Source organism: Eretmochelys imbricata, chromosome 12, assembly GCF_965152235.1.
Source record: "Eretmochelys imbricata isolate rEreImb1 chromosome 12, rEreImb1.hap1, whole genome shotgun sequence".
NCBI classification, from domain to species: domain Eukaryota; kingdom Metazoa; phylum Chordata; order Testudines; family Cheloniidae; genus Eretmochelys; species Eretmochelys imbricata.
In genome coordinates this window covers 9,704,474-9,722,856 of record NC_135583.1, presented here as the reverse complement: position 1 = coordinate 9,722,856, position 18,383 = coordinate 9,704,474, and the positions used below count along the sequence as shown (strand labels likewise).

The 18,383-nt window shown below is 41.5% G+C and overlaps 1 protein-coding gene across 1 annotated transcript in view; it reads right to left on the bottom strand.

The window, feature by feature from the left end:
* Positions 1–17,838, bottom strand: part of MBTPS1 (membrane bound transcription factor peptidase, site 1) — a 43,618-nt gene extending 25,780 nt beyond the window's left edge. Inside the window, exons 1-8 of the mRNA XM_077831508.1 lie at positions 17,765–17,838; positions 9,564–10,063; positions 8,499–8,756; positions 6,904–7,107; positions 3,724–3,834; positions 2,397–2,506; positions 1,827–1,943; positions 566–633 (exon numbers count right to left, since the gene is read on the bottom strand). Coding sequence (XP_077687634.1) covers positions 566–633; positions 1,827–1,943; positions 2,397–2,506; positions 3,724–3,834; positions 6,904–7,107; positions 8,499–8,756; positions 9,564–9,750 — 1,055 coding nt within the window. The 5' untranslated portion in view covers positions 9,751–10,063; positions 17,765–17,838. The remainder of the gene's footprint in view (positions 1–565; positions 634–1,826; positions 1,944–2,396; positions 2,507–3,723; positions 3,835–6,903; positions 7,108–8,498; positions 8,757–9,563; positions 10,064–17,764) is intronic.
* Between the last annotated feature and the right edge of the window lie 545 nt (positions 17,839–18,383).

Sequence of the window (18,383 nt, the reverse complement as noted above, 5' to 3'; positions counted from 1 at the left end):
GGAGGGAGACAATAAAAATAACAGGCACACCACCACCAGGTTCTCTTTGTCTGTCTAGGGTTTGCAACTTTGACAGCTGACATCCTGGGGTGAATTATTTCTGACAACTTCATTTACAGCAACTATTCAAGAAATCCCTTAAAATATCAAAACATATACCAAGAAAAGGAGCGATATTTATTTCAGTATTATTACATGAGGAGCCAAAAAGTAATCAATATATTTTTTAGAGATTTTTGCATTCCCTGAAGCTTGAGATTTGCATGCACAAAAGTTTGTTGATATTGACAGGCAAACGTCAGTTTGAAGGACTCACTGACTTCTTTTATGCGTTTACATACTATCAAAACTGCTGAATTAAATAGCTGCAGCTCATCTAATTCAAGAATGTACTCCTCAGGTTAAAAAAAAAAAAAAAAAAAAAAAATCTACAGTGGAAAAAACAGCCTGACTCATTCTCAAAAAACAGAATAATCTGTGATTTTTTTCCCCCCAAGAGGAGGTAGGGGATTATACCTCAGGTACTTCAGGAAATTTTTAATCGAACGCTTTTAAAGAAACTTACCCATATAAAGGGCCATCATTGCCAATAGCAGAAACCATGATCACGTTGTTAGCTGTCAGTTCCCATACCTGCAAAGACAAAAAATATAGACACATTATTTAAAGCAATGTACTGAAGCCAGAAAAATAAAGAAATAAATTATTTACACATGTACTGCACTGGTCTGACTACAACAATTTCCTTAAATCCACACTTTTTATTTTAATGGTACTTGCATCACACATATCATTGATACTTTCATTAATATAATTCGCAGTCTCAAAGAGTAAGAATAAACACAACTGTTAATGCAGGCCAAGATTTTCAAAAGAGACAAATGATTTGCATGCCTTCAACTCAGACATGTAATTTTTAATATTAAGTTATATGCTTAATAATCCACCAGTAATTGTACCATTGCATAATAACATGTATATACTAGACTGTTGAGCCCTTTCTACCCAAATTTTCCAAGGACAACAGTAAACTTTTGATTGTCAAATTAAACTAAATTAAGATAATTTAGAGAGCGTTTGGAACAGTACAAATTATTTTCATGTGCCAAACTACCTACTTAGCCCTTTCCAAAGCAGGTTTTTCGTTTTTGGTTCTTTTAAAACATTGTAATGAATTTAGTGCTTTTGAAAGATTGGTTCCTATGGCTGTCAGTCTAAGTCATATTTCTTCATAATTCAGATACAGTTCTGCAGTTTTTACTACAGATGAATGTGGGCTTAACAATTTTTAAAGAAAAATGTAACTTCTAATTTTAAAAATTTACTTTTCAATGCTGATTTACTTTGAAAAAGACTTGTAGTCACATATTCTAGCCTATTAACTCGACTTCTAATTAAATCAAGTTTCCTCATATAAAATTTGCAACTGAACTTCTGATAAATGGTTTCTGATTACAAAATTAACAAACCATTCAGGAGTAAATTTTTCAAAAGCAGCAATGGATTTTAGCCAACAACTTTCCATTTACATTGGTGAGAGTCACACTATTAAAACTTCACCATCTAGCACTTTAAAAATGTTACCCATCAGTCTGTATACTATTCTATTTTTTTTTTTAATAGAAATCACTCTAATAAAAATAGCGGTCAGTAAAGCACTGATCTTTTAAGCTGCTCTGCAAGGACAGATGACTGAATCTGTGTAGAACTTCACTGATGCCAATGGAACTCTGCACAGTCATAAAGGTCTGCCCACACAGAACACATTTCAGAATTGGGACCCATGAGGTGACCATGCTAAATATGTTCATAGTTTTTGCACTTACCTTGTCAACAAAAGGATGATCCATAAAGTCTGGACCACCAATACTAAGATTTAATACATCTATCTTCTTTAAGATGGCATAGTTAAAGGCATCCAGAAACCAAGATGTATAGGAGACCTGTTTATTAAAGCACAACAAAAGCAACCATTTAGAAATCAAATGAGAATGTAACAAAATAAAGCTAGGTATTAAAAGAAATAGAAATTTAAGGGTAGGAAACAAACAAAAGTAGACTGCTAAAACAAAAAAAAATTTTGTTTTTTCTTTGGTATTTAAAATAAAAAGTTAATTTGATTTTTTTTAATCCTTCATTAAAATAACACTAAAAGTAAGAGGTAGTGGTCCCGCATGAAGTTGATTGTAATACCAAATTCTTATTTGAAAATAAACTCCAGGAGGCAATTCTAAAATCTGTGTAAATGTACATAATTCTGTTAAAAAAACAAACTTTCTCTTTACAAAAGGAAATACTTTAAAGTTCACAGGAATTAATAGTATTTGTAATTTAAGGGTTAATAATGTGTTATTCCAGAAAGGTCTGAATTAAAATAAAACATTTACGATATCTACCTGATTATTTGTGAAGACCCTAAAAATGTGCAGCTCTGCATTTGGAGCAAATCCCTGGCATTCCCGCATGCTGGCTATAACACCGGCCACAAACGTCCCATGGCCCAGACCTGTTGCAAATTAGTAGTAGTATAAAATTAATAAAATAAAATGTTAGAAGCCAAACCATTTCACTGTAAAAATTTTAAAAATCCAGACATTTTGTATGCATATTCAATTGCTTCTCTCTTTCATCCTTAGGAACATTTAAGTTTATTTTAAAAAGCAACAGAAATGTTGGTCCAAGTTGAGAACTTGTTTCACTTTAATCTAAAATCCTTTGCAATACATGCTAAGTGATTCCTACCAACAAGAATTTCTACAATTGAAACTGCATATATGTGGGGTGAAATCCTGACCTCACTGAAGCCAGGTTTTCCTACTGATTTTAGTGGGGAAAGAATCTCACCCATTAAATATATGATGTGCAGAAACAGAGGGAAAAGGATATCCTATAGACAGGAAATATTTTCTATCCCTCAAGTTTACTTGTTAAATATTTTGGTCAACTCTAAACAACACCTTTTTCCCCAAGTGTTTTGATTCGGCTGTTTCGGGTGTTTTTCAACCTTTGTGCGTGTGTGGTTTTGCTTTTGATTTTTTAATTGTCCAAATTTGAAATCAAAATACCATTCTGAATAAAAAATGGTTCATGAAGTTAAGTATTTGCATATCTGTAGCACTGGTGTATAAGATGGGGCAAATACAAGAAGACGAGAGACAATCATACAAAGGCACCTAAAAAGAAATGCAGAATATTGGCATGGATCTGCAGAGTTTATGCTGGTGCCACAATTTTACTTTTCCACTGAAAAATTATGTGGATTACTAATGTTTCAAGGAGAGCTGCCAAAACTGTGATAACTCACTAGATTACCTGAAAATGAATCAAAATATTATCCCTGATAACTGGAAAAAATTAAACGCATTAAAATTAAAAAGGGGGGGGGCCAAGAAAAAAAATGCTTGGGAGTTGCCTCACCCCCAGGTATTTCTACACTGCATTTCTGCTTGGATAACATTTGGTCCCCTAGCCCTTTCTTAAAATTCTTGAAGAAATATGGCATAGGACTCAGCAGAGACAACACAAAACCCTGGGAGGTGTTGAGCCATCCAGTGAATTTTGTGAGAGTTCAGAGCACTCAACACATTGCAGAATTAGGTCCATTACCTGGGAAGATATGTAATTCTAATCTCAAATAAACAATTTTACTGCATAATCCAGGATGCAACACATAATGTAAAATACATAATCTATAGTTTCAGCAATGCTATATATTAAACCTACCATCATCCAAGGTTCTCTCATTAGTCCAGTTTGTTCTTTCTTTTACATTTTTGAAATGTGGATGTTTTTCACTCAGTCCAGTATCAAAGACAGCTACTCTTACACCAGCACCTATTTCCATAAAAGAGGATTGGTATATAAATATATTTCCTTGATTTAGCATTTGTACCAGTTTATTGTGGAACGTAAAAGGAGTCTCCTGTGTGCTTAATGCACTGCGTGGTCTACACATTTCATGTCTTCCAAAACCAAAAGTCCTAGTTCACTCTTGAAATTCACCTAAAGAGCATTAGTTCCTTTCAGTTTCATAAAGGCAGAGACTAATTTAACAGAGTCTGGGGGGAAGAAAGTAAAGCTGATTTTGACCCCATGAGGGACTTGGATCAAGGTAAGTAGATCAACAAATTGATCTCCTTTTCACTTTTACCTACATACAAGTATAACTGAAAATTACACTTATATCTTGGTTTTTCAACAAAAATGATTTAGTATATTTTTCTAAAGAACTACTTTAAAAGAATATTAAGTTTACAAAGTGAAACACTTGAAAGGTCAGGAAATATAGAATATAGTTGCCTGTGCAACCTTAACTTTTCCTACATGCACGTATGTGCAGAAAAAGCTCTTTCATCTGACACTTCACCAACCAGCAAGTTCCATAAACCAGCATTTCTGATCCTCGCTAAAAGTCTGGTTTATAGTGCCGTTGATGCGGGACCGGCAGGGGGCTGGGATGTGGGAGGGGCTGCGGGGTGGACTCTAAGAGGGAGTTTGGGTCTGGGAGGGGGCTTGGGGCACCAGATTGGGGGTCGGGGGCACTCACCTCTGGCAGCTCCCAGAAAGCAGCTCCCCATCCCTGCTGTTGCTGTCAGAGGCATGGCCGGGCAGCTCTGTAGGCACGCTGCCTCCGTCCCCCCTCCCCTAGCACTGACTCTGCAGCTCCCAGCCCATTGGCCAGGAACTGCAGCCAATGGGAGATGCAGGGGGTGGCGCCATCAGACAGACGTAGCGTGCCTGCTTGCACAGCCGCCTGGCCGCACCTCCGCCAGGAGCAACAGGGCCAGGGAGCCACTTGCAGGAGCTGCTGGAGGTGAGTGACCTCCCTCTCCCCACATCCGACACCCCAAGTCCCCTCCCGGACCCAAACTCCCTCCCAGAGCCTGTGCCCCGCAGCCCCTCCCACGCCAGTGCCCCGCACCCCAAACCCCTCCCTCTAAGTTAACTGGCATTTTTAATTTACTGGCACCCCCGTTCCCCCAGCATGCCGGTTAAAAAAAGCTTTTACTGTATTATGAGAAAGTACCTCCCCAAAAAACTTCCTTAAACTTCCAGCATAGAACCAACCGCAACGCCCACACAAAATACCTCTACATTACATCCAGAGCACCTACAAAATCCTCTGTATCAGTGGTTCTCAACCAGGGGTCCGGGGTGCTCTTGGGGGCCACGAGCAGGTTTCATGGGGTCTGTGAAGCAGGGCCAGCATTAGAATCACTGGGACCCAGGGCAGAAAGCCAAAGCCCCACTGCATGGGGCCAAAGCCCAGAGCCCCACCGCCTGCGGCTGAAGCTGAAGCCTGATCAATGTAGCTTCCCGGGGGCCCCTGTGGTGTGGGGCCCCCGGCAATTGCCCCACTTGCTAACCCCTAATGCTGGCCCTGGCTTTTATCTGCAGAAAAACAGTTTTTGTGACACTGGTAGGTCGTGGAGTTTTTATTGGGGGGCTCAGAAAGAAAAAAGTTGAGAACCCCTGCTCTATATTACATCCAAAGTCCAGCCGTGGATCTCTACAGCAACAGCTAAAGTACCATATATTTTGCAGATGTATAGTAAAGTCTCTAATGTTATTCCCACGTGAAAAACTGTGAGACTGGAATAAGGGTTGTGCATTTTGAATGGATTGTGGAGAAAATTTTGTGTTTGAATTACAGTTGGCTAGACGCTGGAACTGCAAGTCAGCCTGTTGTGTGGATGTACTGTGAGAACATTTGAGTAGTGTAAAGTTTGGGTGTTTAAGGTAACCTTCATTTGCATGCCTTAACTTGTGATTTCCTTGATTTTTTTAGTGATTGTATTGGTATTTCAGTGTTGACAATCACTGACATAGCTATCAACATTGATATTTGTTATCCTCCTTAGTTCACTACAGAAACTCAATGTCCCCTACATCTTCCACAGCTGAATTCCTTTCCCACATCCCCCAGCCCCAACTACCCCTAACACAGAGACATGCTCTCTACCTTACATGTAACAACTTGCTCGTCACCATCTCCCCCTACCACATTAAGCTTTTAAAAGTTGATATATATCAACATTTTAAAGTTTAACGTAGCAGGGAAGCTAGGAAGGAAGGAGCAAGCATGTTGAGAAGTGGGGTGTAGGGGGACAGAAAAAAGATGACATGAGTGGAAGGAAGAATTTGGAGCTGTGGGAAAAATTTGGGCTGTGTGTTCTCTTGCTAAATTAACCGTTTAAAAATAACTGATTTTATTTTTCAGCTAAAGAAAAGCTACACCGAGTCAGGTCTGCATAAATTCAAACAGTATGTAGCACTTTCCATCAAGTCAACAATGTTCAATAAATGTATCACAAAACTAAGTACTTCTCAGGCCAGGTCTGCACTACAAACTTTTGCTAGCATACTGCATAACCAACCATATACTGGTTACGGGTGGGGAGAGGTGTGAACAGTGACCATCATGGCTGTGCTGGCAAAGCCCCTAGTATAGACAGTTACACCAGTAAAACTGCACTTTTGCTGGTATAGCTTATTTTGCTCGGGGGGCGGGGGCCTGGAATAAGCTATGCCAGCAAAAGTGCAAGCGTTCCTAATGTAGACCTGGCCTCATTCTCTAGAGAATTCAGATCCATCTGTAATGGATTAATAAATATAAAAAGGGAGCTGGTTGTGTCTCCTTATTACTACATGAGTATTTTTTTTCTCACTTGTCTCAGAGACGCTCCATTTTTTTTTTGTTTTCTAGCCAGGCAGTTCATAGAATATCAGGGTCATCTAGTCCAATCCCCTGCTCAAAGCAGGACCATTCCCCAGCTAGATCATCCCAGCCAGGGCTTTATCAAGCCTGACCTTAAAAACCTCAAAGGAAGGAGATTCCACCACCTCCCTAGGTAACGCATTCCAGTGCTTCACCACCACCCAAACCAACAGAAAAAAGCATACCTGTATAACCCATTTGCCAGAGCACATCTGCCTGCAGGGTTTGAGCAACTTGCCGTGGTATAGCTCTCAGTAAACGCCTGCTTGAATGCCTGCCTGTTGCATGCCAAAATCCAGAGCCTAATGATAGGCTTGCTCTTCTCAGAGGACGAGATGACTGCCATTTTTGAGTCCATCTGGTTTCATTGCATGGCAATGTAGGATCAGCTAGATAGGAATTGGATGGAGAAAAGAAAAGTGCAAAACATTTAATTTTCTATACTATGAAATATATGAACATGTTATTGGTACACTTTAGCCCTACTGTGAACAAAAATTTTAGATAGAAAAATTTTCACTTTTCAGACATTTGTCTAACCTAAATTTTATTTAAATCCTTAATATATCCTCTAAATACAAAAGCTCCATTCTAAAAGCTAATTACTACAGCTCCTATACTGAATATATTACACACGTTTAACTTAAACATGTGAATAGATTAACTGAAGTCAGTAGGTGAAATCCTGACCCCACTGAAGTCAGTAGGAATTTTGCCCATTAAATCCCTGGTAGATTGAATCTATAATATACTGTGTTATGTCACTACAGAAAATACAGCTTTTAAACCAACTTGAATCCTTGATCACACCTCAGAATAGGTATTCTAAAACAGGGATAGTTTCACAATTAACGGGACGAGCCTTTGTCAGAAATAAATCATAATGTCCAGAAGTCACTGCATTCTCATTTGTATAACATACTCCTGGGGGAATTCTGCACCAAAAAAATTAAAAATGCTATGCCAAAAAATTAAAAATTCTGCACACAATATTTTGAAATTCTGCAAAATTCTGCATATTTTATTTGTCAAAATAACACAATATGATCTCTTCAGTTTCAATCATTTTGGTAATTTATTTCAAAATACCTGTCAACAATACAGACAACAGCAAAAAAGATTTCCCCAGGAGTAGAGAGTTAAAGAAACCCCTACTACAACCCAGTTCCAGTTGGGGGTTGCTGGAGGGAGCTGTGGGGCCCTCAGAGCCCAGATACCTGTACTCCCATCCCCACAGAGCCCAGCTGCAGGCACTCCCCCAGCCCAGACACCCACACCCTCTTCCTCCCCAGAGCAGAGCCACGGAGCACCCCCCTGGCCCAGACACCCATACACACCTCCCCACAGAGCCTAGCTGCAGGGCAGCCCCCAGCACAGACACCAGCACCTCCAGAGCCTTTACTCCACCCAGCTTCTTTATTGTCCCGCCGGGGACATGGTATGGTGCAGCCCTGCCCTTCCTCATCCTCTGCCAGAGCTGGCTAGGTCTCCCAGGCCCTCTCCTGTCCCCAGGAGAATGAGGATCAAAGAGTGTGCAGCCTCCAGCCCTGCCAGGCTGGATGCTCTGGTCACTGTGAGCTGGGATCTGCAAGTCCAGCAGCCCCGAGTGGCAGCCATAAATTCTGCAGGGCAAAAGGGAATTCTGCAGTCCGCAGAATTCCGCCAGGAGTAATAACACTAATTTTGTGGGACTGGAATAAAGCTTACAGATTTTTTTTAAAAATGAATTTAGTGCCACCAGAGATTAGGAACAGCTCTTTTGAAGGATGACTTTACTTACGCTCTGAATACTTGAGAGAGCGAAATACTTTCCGCTGGGGGGTTACTCGTTTGATGTTTGGGTGGTCTTCTAGTGTCAGTACTCCATCCTTCTGTTTCTCTTTGATCTGGATCACCTCAAAATCACTAGGGTAGTCACTGGCTGGGTTGTTGCGAGGTACAATCCTCCAGTTCTCTATATCACTATTCTTCAGTGCGCTTGAAATAAATTTACTTCTAGCTTTAGCTGTAAAGTATCCATTGAAAGCCACAATATATTCTGCAAGCAGAATACCACACATTAGAAATTACATTTCAACCAGACATTACAATAGGCACATCTATACCACCACCGAGATCTGAATCTTCCTCCTTATTATCAAAACAAATGTCTCAATCTCCCAAATGAAAATATTATGATTCCATTATTAAGAATATTATGGTAACGTGGATTTACGATTTATATAGGTTATGATTTTCAAAATAGTCTAGGGGTTTTAAAACACGTTAATTTTAATGGAAGATACAATATTTGTCTAAATACGCCCAGACTGTTTGGAAATCCTCATACATAGGTTAGTTCACAAACTGTCACAAAAAAATAAAATAGTGAACACTTTGTTTTATATGGCTTTTTTGCTGTAGAATTTGTAAAACATCCAGAAAAAAATATTTAAATTGACTTTATATCTGCATTTTGATGTGTATTAAAAATAAGCCAACTAATGATGATGTCAGAGACAAACCCGTCCTCTCCAGAAAAAACCTTTTTAACAAATTGGAACCATCATATTGTGCACATTTTTAGCCTATATAATCCCATGATATTTTTACCATTATCTTGTCTTCTGCTCCCACCCCCTCCTATTATTTGTCATGCTTTCTTTATGTATCTTGTTTTCAGTTAGACTGTAACTGAAGGGGAAGGGGACGGGGTCTTCCTATATGACTGTAAAGGACTTTGCACAACAGGACCCCATATCTGATTGGGGTCTTTGAACACTATATTAACACAAATAATACATAAATCAGCAGCAGCATGTATCTAAGATTTAAACACATTTTAAAAAACTGGATTCTTTATTACCATGTTCTACTACTGTCGATGAGAATTCCACTTTCAAAGTAAGACGAGAGCATCCAGGACATAGGTGGGCCTCATGAGAGGAATTTCCTAGTCTTGTACCCAGGTGTTTTTTGCCGCAGAGTAAAATTACAATCAGGATCAACCAGATGTTTGCAAACTTCATGGTCATAAGAGAATATGGTTTCATTCAAAAAATTCCATATATTCAAATGACACGTTTTCTCTTTATAAATTAGTTCAATTTTGTATCAATAAATGTTGCCTTTGCTGTGTTGTTCAACTGGATAGTCTCAAAGTTTTGTCCAAGTTAAGCAAAAATCTAGATTTCATGGTTTTTTGAGGTTAAGCCTAGTAAACAGGCTTATTTCTTTCTACGTTTTTTCTCCATTTTGGATTAAAGGATTCTCTCACTCAGAATGTGATAGCTCAGTCCTGTACTCCATTTTATGATGTGAAAGGTAAGCCCAAGGTAGAATTAAGCAAGTTTTTTGCAATCCAACCTGTAAAATAAACAAACCCACCAACAAAAATCATTAGATTTGTCAAACATACAAAAACGTATATTACAACAATAACTGACATTCAGCAATTATTATCGGAGAGAAACCATTTAATTCTAGATTATGCTTCTCTTTGATTTTTAATTTTAATTTCTTTTATTTTTGTAGTTTTCAAAGCTGCTGACAAAGTCATTATAGGATATGTTTTGTATGTACTTATTAACAATTGTCTCATCATTCATTTTTGTACAACACTAAACACAATGGGACCCAATCCTGACTAAGACTTATGGGCACTATCATCTAATATTATTATTAGATAATAATAATATTTATAGTATTATGTGTATTACTGTAGCACCTAGTAATGATAGTATAACATGTATTAAATTGAGAAGTGTTATGGAAAGGATAGTATGAAGATATAAAATAAGATATTTTTGTTTTATCAACAGGATTTTGCACATACTGAGTTGAAGGCACAATCAAATTTCACATCAGACATTATGTTTGATGGAAATTGAGGCTAAAGGAATGTAGTGATGATAAATCCAGCTTCATGTTGTCCATTCTTATGCAAGAGCAGACCTTGGCTTATACTTTTGAATGGAATTTTTATGGCATTTGTCTGTCAAGAGTCCCCTAAAGGAATTATTACTTCGAGGTATTTGCTTTTTTTTCCTGAGTGAAGGTGTGTTATAATTCCAAATAACAATAATTTAGTAGAGAGTATCACTGGGGGGATTTCAGTGTAACAGGGACTCTGTGAAAATGCTTTTCTTCTGAATCTAGGCCAGCTAGGCACTATAATATACAATACATTAGTATGAATTTGTTATTCAGAAAACTCACTTTAAAAGCAGCTAAAATCCTAAATGCTACACTGACATTTTAAATACTTCACTTGGATTTAGGGATGAAGTAATAGAAAATCTTGGATGGACAGCTCTGCCGTCCCAACCAGAGGTAGTGAGAAGCAAGTCATTTCAGGACACCCAACATCCAAAATTTTTGATCTGAGTCGACTTAAAATACAGCACAGTAAGTGACAAGCTACGACAACTCCATGCTGGCAATGCAATTTGTCCTGCTCCAGACGAGTACCACAGCTCAGGATAACAGTCTTCATCTGGTACAAATAGCACAGCTGCATCATATCTTAACAGATCGAGTAGAACATGGCAACAGGAATCTACTGAGGTTTCCAATAAAAAAGTAGTTTAATAGTATAGCAGTTCATCAAAAATGCAGTCTAGAAATACCTGCGGCACTCAATGCAGGGAGCACCAGATGACACACAAAGCAAGAGGACAGAGACCCACCCCATCCTTACTACAAATGAGCCATTCAGCACTCATGAGAACCAAGAGGCTGAAGATAGTTCATTATTTCCAGTTCCTTATTCACCATACCATCTCCTTATTCATGGGTTCCCATTACCACATTCAAATAACAAAATAATTTAAAAATATATCAAAGTCTGATTAATTCTTTGGAAATTTCATCTAATTAATTTGATAACATTTTAAATTAATAATTATTTATCAATTAAATAATCAAATACGGAATTGGGTTTTGACTGACCATATGTGACAAGATAAGTCTTGGTCACCCCAAGTGAAGGTAGCCTTGAAGGAAGAACTGACTGCAACATCTACCAGACTGCAGTAACACCCAGGCAAAACAAGATACCTCTGAAATAATATCATGTAATATAGCCCATTTGTATTTGCAGTACATTGCTATTTCACCTTTCAAAAAGCATATGTACATGAAAGCTCAGCTGTAATTAGTATTGGATCTTCAGAGAGTGAGTGTATGTAACTTACGCCTCGATGTTACAGGTTAAGGCTGCAAGTTTGATCCCGTGACTTCTGCAGCGGCTAGTGCAGCTGCTTCAGGGGCTGCCCAATGAGCTCAGGCAGCCCCTGGGCCAGTCGCACCAGCCACTGCTGGGGCAGTCTTAGGTCACTACCCGCCCCCCCCCAGCAATAGGAGGAATTTGGGTGGGAGACTCGGGGGTCAGGGCTGGGGATTGGGGCATGGGAGGGGCAGCGCTTACCTTGAGGAAGCTCCCGGGAAGCAGTAACATGTCCCTCCCTCAGCTCCTAGTGCTGCCTCCACCCACAGGCACTGCCCCCGCAGCTCCCATTGGCCACTGTTGTTGGCCAATGGGAGTTACAGAGCTGGCAGCATACGGAGCTAGGAGCTTAGGGAGGTACATGTCACTGCTATCCGAGAAGCTAGGGAGGGAGCCTGCCAGCCCCGCCAACCCTCTGCCCCAGCACCAGCGGGGATTCCAGTTTGCTCGCACCTGCAGCGCTTCCCGGACCCCCCACCAGCAACTGCAGCACTCCCAATATTTACTCAGGGGTATAGTACAAGTCATGGATGGGTCACAGCCTGTGCATTTTTGTTTACTACCCGTGACCCGTCCATGACTTTTACTAAAAATACCTGTGACTAAAACATAACCTTAACTATGGTTAGTGGAGATGCTAACAGCTGAACAAAGCAAACATTTCACATTAGCTGGCCTTACTTTCTCCACGTACTAAGAGTAACTGGTCATCAGTTGAGAGAACAAAAAGCCGACTATGACTTTGGTTGGGCTTTAATTCATGTTATTACAGAGGTTATCAGCAAGATAACTCCTATAAGTTATCTCAATGCTTGTTTTAAGTATGTACTGGGAGAGGGCAAGCTGATTTTACAATATTACACATTTGCGTAGTGCATATGATTAAAATAATAATATGTGGACATTTAGCTAAAGTGAAAGATTTCCACTGATTTCTTGTATGCTTCTGCATTCTGTAAAATGGGAAAACAATGCATGAATGTAGTGAAATGATTAGCAGACTCAGCATAATTTTCAGTACAGCATATTTTACTAGACGGTGCACTAAAAAAGGTAGCACAATGTGTACAGAAAAAACAGATATTCTTCACTTAAAACATTCTTGGATTTGATCCTGAAATAGTGATTGAGTGTAATGAGGGAGCAACTTGCACAATTCAACTTTTGTTAAATTGATTCCATCACCTAGTCTCGAAAAAGATGATCAGGAGAATGTAAATTCTCCTCCAGCCATATATTAGGGTACTGAATGTCAGGAAATACTGTTCAAGTATGTCTCAATATGACCATTATGGATTGGCAATGTGCTATATGCAATAAAATGGACACTAACAAGGGACAGTAACACCACTGTTGAAAACTGGTTCAGAATAGTGAAAAAACAAGGTCTGAATGACAAACTCCCTGAAGAGCTTCAGAGTTTGTGGAAATTATGAAAGACACAATTAAATGTAAACTATGTGCAACTGCTATAGGCATCTTGCATAACTGTAACAGAAAGGAGAAGTCCCCAAGAAGAAAGTAGCTGATGTTGTTGCTGATTTAGATATTCCAAAGCCTCACACTCAAGTTGAGACCTGAAATAAATGTCCACATTCAACACCCAAGAACTGAGACAAATATTTTAAGGCTCCTCAAGGGCAGCTGTATAAACCAAAACATTGGTTGTCCTGTCCTCAACAGAATGGTGTGGCCAAACTGAAGAAAGGCCAGGTGATATTCACCAACACATGCCCAAGGGATAATCTACTGTACATCATTAATATGATAATTAAAAAATATCACGCAGTAAAACCTGAGGTTGAACTATTTCAAAATAGAGATGAAGTGCTGTAAAGGCTACTTACAATGAGCGAGGCATTTAATAACAATGGGAATGCAGGGAAATTATGATAGCTTACACAATTTCAGAAATTTACAGGAAGGAGTGTGTGGGATTGCTATGGAAGGGAAGGAGATACGGTGACTTCCCACCTCTCCTATTTCTTTAGTACAACACAGTACTCTACATGTTGTAGTTCAGATTTTTCCCAAAAAGAAAATGAAATAACACTACCTAGTGTTCGATAGATATATATTCTCACATTATATAATGTCCCTCTACCAAGCATCAATGATAGTAATTTACAGGTAAGTTTTCAAAGACAGACTTTCATTTGTATGTAGTTGGGTGGTTTGGGCACTTGCCTGGGGTGTGGGAGACCCAGGTTCAAGTCCCTAACTCAGAGTCAGACTCTCCCCTGTGAAGCTGTTCCACTTTGTATAAATATTTGTATTCCATTGGCCAAACAGAGAGAGAGAGAGAGAGACTCACTCTGTGCTCACCCAGGTCCATGTCCCTATTCAAAACCAAATAGAGCAGAGACTTCAACCTAGGTCTCCCACATCCTCAGCGCCCTAACCTCCAGATTATTGGCTGTACCTGTGTTTCTCTTTTTCTCTGTATTTTTCTGCAAAATATTTGGAAAGATCTCAGTTTTGTCCAGATGCAGAAGGAAAACAAATTATGAAACCTTCAACTTCTTTTTGTGTGAAAGAAAATCCATTTTCTGGTTTGCTGTAGTTAAAAGGCGCTATGTAAAATGCAGTGTTGTCCTAAAACAAATGTGCATTTAATAACCTGACTATTGTTGCTCCTCCATAATGAGTTTGAAAATGTTATAAAAATAAATACACACTTTACAAACTGAAAAATACGTCTTTTAACAAAATTAAGTGAAAATTTTGGTCAAAATTTAGAAGTCTGCAACTTGTCAAATACACAAATCTTATTTAAGTCAGTCGAAGCTTTTGAAAATCAGGTCATTTTTACTGTCATGCATAAATGTGCGTTTGTAGCATAACTTCCAATACCAAAGTTTAAAACTTTGTCCTATACTACACCATTTTGCTATCTGTAGCACATTTAAACTAACTAAACTGTACATGTTAAGTAAGCTTATTTTATGTACTCTAATTCATTGATAATATTACTTTGGCCTGGTCCACACTACACGGTTAGGTCGATGCAATGCAGCTTACGTTGACCTAACTGTGGTTGTTATGTACACTTAAATTTCGCTCCTGCTGATGTAACTGCCTCACTATGCTGATTTTATAACACCACCTCTCCAAGCAGCGTAGAGTCAAGGTCAATGTAGTAAGGTAGACACTGTGTTACTTACATTGATTGTTATTGGCCTCCAGGAGCTATCCCAAAATCTCCCCCGCCCCCCACTGCTCTGGGAACATAGGAGGTTCTGATCCAGCCATAAAAACACTGACATCTATTATTAGATTGCTTGGGGCATAGAGGAAAAGGGCTACAAGAGGGACCACCAGCAGTGCTATGTGAAAACCAAGCTGTGGCAGACAAGGGAGGCCAACAATCGATCTGGTATGGAGCCACAAATATGCTGCTTTCACAAAGAGCTGCATGCATCTCTACAGAGATCCCACCACCACCTCCAAAAGCCCCATGGATACTTTGGAGAAGCCTGAGTCACAGATCCCCGCCGTGAACAGTGAGGAGGAGCTGGACGAGGAAGAGAGTGGAGGGGACGGGTGACCAGGGGAATCCAGCTGGGCAGCGAGCCAGGACATGTTTTGACTCCACTGCAGTCTAGCCAGTCCTGACAGTCGAGCATGGGGGAGCCTGATGCAGGGGAGGGAACCACTGAGAACTATGCAGTTTGCTTTGAAATTACAGAGGTGGAACCTGCAAATTAGCAAGACACATCTGTCGATTTACTCTTTTACTTGTGCTAAAAGAGGTAATGAAACAAACAAGAGAGGTAGTATTGCTTTCTGCTTTTCATTCCCCTCTAGAGTTAAGCAGAGGGGGCCATACGAAGCAATTTGTTTGTGTGTACTGGGATGTCCTGCGATATATACAACAAAAATAATATGAAGAAAAGCATAGGCACATTTGACCCCCAACTAACCTCGCTTATTAACTATGTACAAACGTAGAAAAATTAGCTGAATTCATGCTGCAGTTCTGATTGGTTTCTGATGGCTTGCAGAATGCAGTGAGCACCTCTAGAGGAATCTCATTTCTCTTAAAAGGATATTACCCTATTGTAATGCACTAAAATTAGTTGAACTAGTGAGTGACTTTAGTGTTGCTTTGAGACTTGTACAGTTGCAGTGTGGCTTGGTACACTTTGATTTTTTTAGAAATGGGAGAACTCTTCATTTGTGGCTGGAATATCTCCACTTCCTTAGTCATAACTAAGACTGCATGTCTGACACGGAGATCATAGATTCCATGACTTCTGCAGCGGCCGGTGCGGCTGGCTCAGGGGATGCCTGAGCCAGGCAGCTCCTGGGCCAGCAGCAATAGTTTGGGTGTGGGAGGGGGCTCAGGGCTGGAACAGGGAGTCGGGGTACATGGCGGCGCTTACCTTGGTGCAGGGATGGGGGGCTCCCCAGAAGTGGCCAGCATGTTTCTGCAGCTCCTAGGCAGAGAGCACCACCGCCGGAGCTCCAATTGGCTGTGGTTCCCAGCTAATGGGAGCTGTGGAGACAGCGCTCGTGGCCGGGGCAGCACACTGAGGCCCCTCAGCCTTCCCTCCCCCTAGTAGCTGCAGGGACATGCTGGATGTTTCCGGGGAGCTGTGCAGAGAGCCTGCCTGCCCCACCAACCCTTCCCCACCCCCAGCGGGGGTCTGAGGCCACCCCCCAAGCACCCGCAACATCCACAGATCATCCCCCCCGAGCAACCGTGGTCCCCCAGCCCAAGTTGTACTTACAGGTAACGGGCCATGAATTTTTGTTTACTGCCCATGACCTGTCCATGACTTTTACTAAAAATACCCATGACTAAAACGTAGCCTTCGTCATAACAAATGTCTTACACATTTAAATTTTGATAAATGTAGCCATTTTTCCTGTTCTCAGTTTGTTTAGGAACCTTTATGTGTAATCACAGACTTCCTAATATCTAGTTGTCTGTATAATTTCTGTGAGAACATTACAGATGGATTTGTGACATTAGTTAAATACTTTAGCAAAAGAGGTACAATATTTGGGAGAGTTTACCTCAGAAAGGAAGCTTTTGTTACGGACACAACTTATCCCAGCTCCTTGAGAACCATCTGATGGTCACTGGGATGGGCCACTTTGGGTGGCCCAATATTTGATTTGTCCCACACAATCAAAACCCAGCTCCGTATTCAAGCACCACTTAACTGTAAAAGTGGGGTGAAGGAGCGACTTGGCAGCATACTGCACACGAACAAAGCTTTGGGATGGGGGGTGGCATGCCCCACCTCCTTCATGACAGTCTGACGTTGTTGGCCACAGGGCCATGTCACTTGGGGTGTCCCACGAAACATTTTGTCATGTGCATTCAAGTTGTTGTTAACTAGCTAATTACTAATTCTGATTATCCCAATGTTAATTTGATGACATTTCTATAAAATTAACCTTACCCTGATATTTTTTTTAAATAGTTTGGGCCCTTGAATAAGGAGCTGGGGAAATGGAACCAAACCAACTCCAGACTCGTTGAGAGCCGTATGCCCCTCCCCTCAGAACCCCCTCCTAAAAACAACCCTACATGCCCCCCCCCCCAGTAGCTCTGCAGCTTCTTCACCCCGCTAGGGCTGCGCTGCAGGCCCCTCACCTCATTAACGCGAGTCCCCTTGTTCCCATACATGCCCCCTATGGTTCCCTCATGGCCCCGCTGGAACTGGGGTCACCCCCTCCTCACACACACACACAGCACCCCCATAGCTCTCTCCAAGCCCTCGATAGCCCCCCACAGGGCCGACCCACGTTGAGCTCCATCACCCCGCGTGACGCGCCACCTCCACCGCAACACCCTCCCTACGTCACCACCCCTCGCCGCCTCTAACCGTCTCTCCCCCGAAGCGCCGTGTCCAGGGCCTCCACACGCCATTTTGAGCGGTGTTTACTAACAACGTCTCGCGAGAAGACGGCGGCCAACAGAGTTGGGAACATGACCCGACGCTCAACGTCGGGGGCGAGGAAGAGGAGAGGCGCATGCGCAAGACTCCGGCGCCCTTCACCGGGCTGTGCGTTTGCATGGGCGTCCGGAGTCTCGCGAGGCTTGGTGCGGGATACCGGAAGAAGCCGGGAGAGGGCTTCGGCGGGTCTTTCAGGGCGGCTGCGGGTCACGTGGGCGCGTGGCAGCCAAGGGCCGCTGCACCCGTGTCCTCCCGGGAGCTGGTCTGTTCGCCACGCTCACGCCGCCCAGGGTGGGAGGATCCAGTGACGCCAGGCTGTGGGGGGCCTGAGAGGAGATCGGCTGGTGCTGGGGGGGGTGGGATTTGCGGGGGTGCTACAGGTACGTCAAGGCACCCAGCGCGCTGGAGGGGCGTCTGTGACTGGGGTTAGGTAGACCTGTAAGTTACGGTTCACTGGGCCTCCCCGGGAAGAGACCGTGTGGGCACACGCCCAGGGAACGCGTGTGAGAAAAGAATAGCAAAGTCCTCGAGTAGACGAGGGAGCTCC